This window comes from Cornus florida, unplaced genomic scaffold, assembly GCF_030987335.1.
Source record: "Cornus florida cultivar Cherokee Brave unplaced genomic scaffold, ASM3098733v1 CherokeeBrave_3.0.0_Hap2_Chr02, whole genome shotgun sequence".
NCBI classification, from domain to species: Eukaryota; Viridiplantae; Streptophyta; class Magnoliopsida; order Cornales; family Cornaceae; genus Cornus; species Cornus florida.
This window is the reverse complement of record NW_026775572.1, coordinates 23,836,029-23,842,614: the sequence shown is the minus strand read 5'-3', so window position 1 is coordinate 23,842,614 and position 6,586 is coordinate 23,836,029. Positions and strand designations below refer to the sequence as shown.

General features: G+C 38.3%; 2 protein-coding genes across 2 annotated transcripts; one reads left to right on the top strand and one right to left on the bottom strand.

The window, feature by feature from the left end:
- The first annotated feature begins 502 nt into the window (after window positions 1-502).
- Window positions 503-1,795, top strand: LOC132294296 (chlorophyll a-b binding protein CP24 10A, chloroplastic-like). The gene is made up of 2 exons (XM_059792098.1): window positions 503-856; window positions 1,067-1,795. Exons 1-2 carry the CDS (start codon window positions 633-635, stop codon window positions 1,614-1,616), a joined length of 774 nt encoding a protein of 257 aa, XP_059648081.1. The 5' UTR covers window positions 503-632; the 3' UTR covers window positions 1,617-1,795.
- A 620-nt stretch (window positions 1,796-2,415) lies between these two features.
- Window positions 2,416-6,120, bottom strand: LOC132294297 (uncharacterized). The gene is made up of 4 exons (XM_059792099.1): window positions 5,533-6,120; window positions 5,402-5,462; window positions 5,106-5,250; window positions 2,416-2,838 (listed from the first exon to the last, which is right to left on the bottom strand). Exons 1-4 carry the CDS (start codon window positions 5,771-5,773, stop codon window positions 2,587-2,589), a joined length of 699 nt encoding a protein of 232 aa, XP_059648082.1. The 5' UTR covers window positions 5,774-6,120; the 3' UTR covers window positions 2,416-2,586.
- Window positions 6,121-6,586: the final 466 nt, after the last annotated feature.

Sequence of the window (6,586 nt, the reverse complement as noted above, 5' to 3'; positions counted from 1 at the left end):
CAACAGCATTCTTGAAGAGACTCAAATCATCTACCTTGGAGATACTACCGGACCACGAGCCTTCATAAAAAAGTAATCCCTAATTCCTGTTTAAATGATCACGCTCTCTAATTTTCTATACCCTTCTTGTATAAAAACTTTATATTCGCTTGCAGTAATTTAAAATCCACCTAAAAGTGACACCTGATATTTATCTCACAAATCACAGATATATTCTGTGTATATGGTATATATATACCTATAATTTTGAGTTGGGCAAATATTGGGGGTTGTGGTGTAAAAATAAAAAAATAAATAAATAAATGAAAAGTTGGGTATTGTGGGGTTGCACAAGCAGAGCATACCAGAACAAAATCGAAGTAGAGGCAAAAACATGGTCCACGTGGTTGGAAGCAATGTGGGAGATTCGGATGGAGCTAAGAATCCCATTGGTCCGAAATCTATCCATGAGAGATCTTAGATGTCCTCTGCAGATTTCAATTATCCTATTTGAATCCTCAGGAGTCTTTTCCTCTGGATTTAACTCTCCCACAATCACTTCCCACATAAAGGAGAAACTCAAGCTTCATCTATACACTCATCAATATATATTATACTATATAGAGAGAGAAAGAGAGGGAGAGGAGAGAGAGATGGCTGCAACATCAGCTGCAGTGCTAAATGGATTGGGCTCTCCCTTCTTGTCTGGTGGGAAGAAGCTTCAGGCATTGTTATCTGCACCAATTGGAGCCAGAGGAGGAGTTGTTCCTGCTCCTAGGAGGTTGGTTGTGGTAGCTGCTGCTGCTGCTAAGAAGTCTTGGATCCCTGGTGTTAAAGCTGGTGGCAACCTCGTCGACCCCGATTGGCTAGACGGCTCGTAAGTCTCTCTTACTCTATGAAATGACGTTGATACTTCAACATATTATGGTTAAGATAGGAGACATCTCCTCTTCTTTTTTCCCAAGAAAAACTTTAGAATTGCCGCTGCTTAGTTTTCAATTCGGCTGTGACAGTCAAATGAAAAGTAAAAACCCCTCCATCTCTCTCTCTCATTTTCTTATGATTCACTAGGATTTCCTAACTGCAGGCTTCCAGGTGACTATGGGTTCGACCCACTAGGTTTGGGCAAGGACCCTGCGTTCTTGAAGTGGTACAGGGAAGCTGAACTGATCCACGGCCGATGGGCAATGGCTGCCGTTGTTGGCATCTTTGTCGGCCAAGCCTGGAGTGGTATTCCATGGTTTGAAGCCGGTGCAGATCCAGGTGCCATTGCACCCTTCTCCTTTGGCACCCTCCTTGGCACCCAACTCCTCCTCATGGGATGGGTTGAGAGCAAAAGATGGGTTGATTTCTTCAATCCTGAATCCCAGTCCGTCGAGTGGGCAACACCGTGGTCTAAAACCGCTGAGAACTTTGCCAACGCTACCGGCGAACAAGGCTACCCTGGTGGCAAATTCTTTGACCCATTGAGCCTTGCCGGCACAATCCAGAACGGTGTGTACATCCCGGACACTGAGAAGCTTGAAAGACTGAAGCTGGCCGAGATTAAACATGCAAGACTTGCTATGGTGGCCATGCTAATTTTCTACTTCGAGGCTGGGCAAGGGAAGACACCACTCGGAGCTCTTGGTTTGTGAAATGGTCTGGTTCAAGTGTGAATGTAAAAAATAACTGCATTAGAGATAATAAACTCAAGAAGCTGAATTTACCTTCGCAAGCTCCGAGTTCCCCCCTTAAAATTCAATTTTTTTTTGCTTCCATTCTCCTTGTAATATTATGAATTCTACTAGCTAATAGTGACCCATTTTCTAATCAATTTCTTCATATCCTCTAGGAAGAAAATCAGTGGGACTTGAAAATTAACATAGGAAAGCTATCGTGTGGATGCTCTTATTGTAAACCTGTCCAGTCAATTGTTGGATTGAGGTTTCTCTTAATCCAATGGTCAAGACCACATTCACTGTCAATTGTTGGATTGAGAGGTTCAAGACCACGTTCACTGTCACAGTGACATTGATAAGTCTTACTCTAGCCAAAAATAGTGATATTTCTAACATGAAAAATGAAGAATCCCGGATCAGCTCATTTATGCAGTTTTACCTAAGACAGTCTAGCAGTAATTTACAAATGATATTGGTCCTAATAACCTGAAATAATATTCAACATCATAACAAAAGTGACGGTATTCCACTAGATTAAGGGAACGAAATCAGCATACTTTCAAATTGTAGGTAAAAGAACAGGAGCTTACTAACCATTTTTGGGGGCAGTTCCCAATTGCAACGGCACTATCCAATCGCGCCGCCAATGTGAACGCTATTTATTAGTATGTTAATTGGAAAGTACACGATATCATCCCAAGCTATAACAAGGTCCTCCCAAGTAGGAAGCTTCAAGAGTAACACAGAACTTCTGTTCTGTTCAAAGTTCAAACCCTGAAATCTCAAGCTGATAGATATTCACCAGTCTTATAAGTTTCACAAGTCGTGTAAGTTATTTAAAAAATCTTCTAAAGAACATCAACTCAACAAGAAGTAAAATCAACACAACCAGAGAAAGTTTGAAGGAAATGAAAAAAATGAAAGGAACTGCACAAGTTGCAGATAATCATTCACTACCCATAGCCATCAAAAATTCGCCCTCGCATACCACCTCTCCTCCAACGTATGCCTTCCCTTCCATTTTTGCTATTCCAAAACGTTTCTGCAGCTTGACAAGTGTCATTTTCATCACTAAGGTATCTCCAGCAATCACTGGTTTCCGGAATCTGACTTTGTCAATTCCAGCAAAGAAGAAATTGTCACGAGAACCTCCTACTTCTGGCTGCAGCATAACGATACCACCCACTTGGGCCATTGCCTGAATACAACAGCCACCCATGCTTGTCAATACTTATCCAAAAACAACCCCTAGACCTCAAGACTAATGTTAGCAAGAAAGCATAAAGAATTTATTTTAGCAATTTCTTATAGGAGATAAGTGCTACTTTAGATAGCAAAAAAGCCACGGATTAACCTGTAATTTTTTTGTCCAAATGAAGGTAAAGAACTCAATTCTAGGGAATCCTACACTGTGAAATCTGTAGTACAGTTTCAATATGTTATCCACTACATCCAAGAAAATTTATTGCTGGCTACCTCTTGTTGAGGGAGAGGAATCCTACGCATTATGGATTGAACAATTTTAACAGTAATTAGCCAAGGAAAATTGAGACACTGATAACTGCTCAAAGGAAGATGGAAAAGGTTTTCAAGGGGCAGGTCACTCTTGTCAACCTTATTCACAACCAGGAATTTTACATCCAAATTAGTGCAATTTAAAAGATGAATATGTTCTGAGAATGCTATGATGAATATACAACTAAGGTGTCAATCACACGATTTACAACTTAAAAATACAACTCTAATGGATTTAGCATCATGTTTTCATTTGCTAACACATGAATATATATTGTTATATAGAAGTTCAATAGAAAGTTATTAAATATTATGTAGAGATCTTGATACTCAACAATAAGTGTTGTAGAAGAGCAGGGGTAGCTTAAAACCCTAAATGAAGTCTCCCAATCAAGTCTTTGGAGAATGAGAACATGAATGTATTAGTTTTCCAACTAATTACTTAGTGCTTCTAGTCTGATCAAATTGACTGTTAGAAAGTCAAACTCAGACATGGCATTGGATTCTGCATAAAGGTCAAATCCCATATTGGAGAGCAATCTGTCCCCTCTCAAGCCAAATTGGCCTTAAATAATATAAACTTAAGAATTTTTCCTGACCATACAAGTTTATCTCATCAATTATTCCTTCAACCAACTTATATGGTATACACACCATAGAAAATTTCCCAAAACCAATATTTTGAAGTGTAAGAGAAAAATCTCTCATAGCATGGTATCAGTTACTTCTCGTTTTAATTCTGTAATGCCAGTGCAAAAATATTTTTAAGTCATCAGATATTAGATATTTCAAGGTATAGCCTAATACCTCAATTAATGAGTGCGAGATAATGCTTCCCAATTTATTAAATCAAGATATAGTTCCCAAATTAAAACTCACTGATACTAATATGCATTGAGATTCGGGCAGTATATTGATAGCAGCTGATACGTTAAATTTCAATAATAATTTAACAAAAGCACAAACACCCCAAAAAATTAATCATAAATTTAGGGCTCATTATGCTTTCTACTTGTAGCTTCATCGTTTGTGAAAAATAATCAAATTCAGTGACATATGCTTTCCCCCCTTTTCCCTTAATTTCTAAATCTGTAGAACTTCTAAAGTAATACTAGTAATTGAAGTTGCATCTGACAGAGAGATGCAGAAAATGCAACAATGACATTCTCATTATAATTTCTTACAAAATCTCCTCCAACTCCAATACATAAACCCCATGTTGATTTCCTGTTAGTGTAGACTTTAGGTGTGCCATAACCTGATTATCTTCTGAACAGCACAAATGCTGCTTGTAAATAAATAAAGTTGATTGAGAAACACAAGGACTCAATAATTAAATTAGCAATGCTCTTACCATTTGATGCTTCAGTGATTCTGACTTTCTCAACTCCTCACAAAGGACAAATCCTTGGGAATTTTTCCATAAAACTTTCCCTAAAATTTTCTTCTATTCCACCTATTCTAATTCCCAAGGACAAATCCTTGGGAATTAATCACGGGATGAGAGGAAGTATCAAGCTATGTCACATGGACTTTGCTATGTGTTGGACCTCCCGGAATACCAAATGTTAGGATTCACATACCTGGCTCCAATTGTATCCAAAATTCGGATACAGACACAAACACAAAGTGTTACACATTTAAATACATAATATTCTACATAATGGTGTAATGCATGATTCACCTAATTCAACAAATTATCCAAGTAGCAAATTGACACAAAGTTTCAAGTGTCTTTCACATGCATGATTCATATAAATTCAAGTGACTTTCTTATTGATAATGAACAAAGCATGACATAACAAAATTTCAGTCACTAGTCTCTATTTTTTTTTTTTCTAGTTCTATAATTTATAAATAAAAAATAAAATCAGAAAAAGAGCTCAAATTTGAAAACACAACCACACAGTTCATAACCTTTAAATGAACCAATATCGAAGTAGCAATTACCTCAACCATGAGAACACCAGGCATAATAGGCCTTTCTGGAAAATGTCCAGGAAAGAAGTTGTCATTTATAGTCACATTCTTAATAGCCACAGCCGAAACTCCTGGTTCGTACTCAATCACTCTATCCACTAGAAGAAAAGGAAAACTGTAACAACAAAAAGAAAATGAAAAAAAAAAACAAATTACAATAAATATGAGACATGGGTTTTCAAATTCTACTTATCAAACTAAAGATAACAAATTTTCTCACCAAAAATTGAGCAAATTGAAGTGAATTTACATGACAAATCACTCACCGGTGGGGCAAAATCTCGCGAATTTGATTGATATCCATCACAGTGGGATATGCTGCATACCCTGCAAGCATGAATTAGAAAATTAGAGAGAGAAAGTTGTAGTGAGAGAAGATAGAGAAGAAAATGCATACTCGTTTCAATAGGAACCTCTGCATTAACATTTTCTTCTTCAATTGAAGAACAGTTGGTAACGAAGCAAGTTCGATTCTTCTTCTTCGGTTGGGTCAGTACAAGATGAGATCTTGAGACAAACGAGTTTGGAGACAAGGTGATTGATCTTTGCAAAGGCAGAGAGGGGTTTTCTAGTGGGCTTCGATGAGAGATAGAGCAGTGAGGGGACAAGAGAGAGTGAGAGAGAGTTGTGGAGGCCATTGATAGGGTAGAGAGAGAAGAGGGGGGGGGGGGGGGGGAGGGAGGAATTGGTTTAAGAATTGAGATTAGGGTTTGGGTGTGAAGTTATTGAGGCGGCGACGGTAACGAGGTGGTTGGGGAAGAGTGGGTGTTGAAAATTAGTAGAAGGGAAGCTGGTGGCGGAGATTCCGACGGTGGTGCCAGAGGGTGAGAGGGGAGAGAGAGAGAGGGAGGTGCTGTTTGTTTGTTGGTTCCACTTGGGAATTTTTCGCTTGACCAATAAGAGACAGCCAAGTGGACATCAGTCCGTTTGGATGGAGATGGAGGTGTTTTAGAAGGGAGGGAAATGATGGATTGAGTTAGAAGGGAATCGTATTTAGTTTTGGTTTGGATGTGAGGGAGAAAAGAAAAGAAAAATAGAGGGAAAAGGATTGAATGAAACTAAAATGGATTTTGTTCAAATTCTAATTTAAGATTTTATTTTTTTCAGATTTAATATTCTATTAAAAAAATTATTAAAAATATTAGTATAAGGCAGCCAATTACAAATGCCATCAAATATTTTGAAGTCTATTTGAGAAGGCAACCTCCTGGCAAAGTATAATAGATTTAGGCCTCGTTTGGATTGAGGGATTTGGAGGGTTTTGGAGAGAAAAGAAAGGGAAGGACAGGGATAGGTGTGTTTGGATGGAGGGTTTTGTAGAGAAAAGAAAGGATTGGGAAGGATTTGGAGGGATATCCTATCCCTCCAAATCTCTCCTAAACAGTAAAACCAAATCCCTCCAAAATTGACATGATTTGGAGGGATTTGGAGAGAAAGGGAGCTAATGACCT

What these genes read in the sequence shown, in the direction of transcription:
- LOC132294296 (XM_059792098.1), top strand. Translation starts at nt 633, where the DNA reads ATGGCTGCAACATCAGCTGCAGTGCTAAATGGATTGGGCTCTCCCTTC. An exon ending in CCCGATTGGCTAGACGGCTC is followed by an intron (nt 857 to 1,066) that starts GTAAGTCTCTCT and finishes TCCTAACTGCAG; the next exon opens with GCTTCCAGGTGACTATGGGT.
- LOC132294297 (XM_059792099.1), bottom strand. Translation starts at nt 5,773, where the DNA reads ATGGCCTCCACAACTCTCTCTCACTCTCTCTTGTCCCCTCACTGCTCT. An exon ending in AGAGGTTCCTATTGAAACGA is followed by an intron (nt 5,463 to 5,532) that starts GTATGCATTTTC and finishes TCATGCTTGCAG; the next exon opens with GGTATGCAGCATATCCCACT. An exon ending in CTGGTGTTCTCATGGTTGAG is followed by an intron (nt 2,839 to 5,105) that starts GTAATTGCTACT and finishes TGTTGTATTCAG; the next exon opens with GCAATGGCCCAAGTGGGTGG.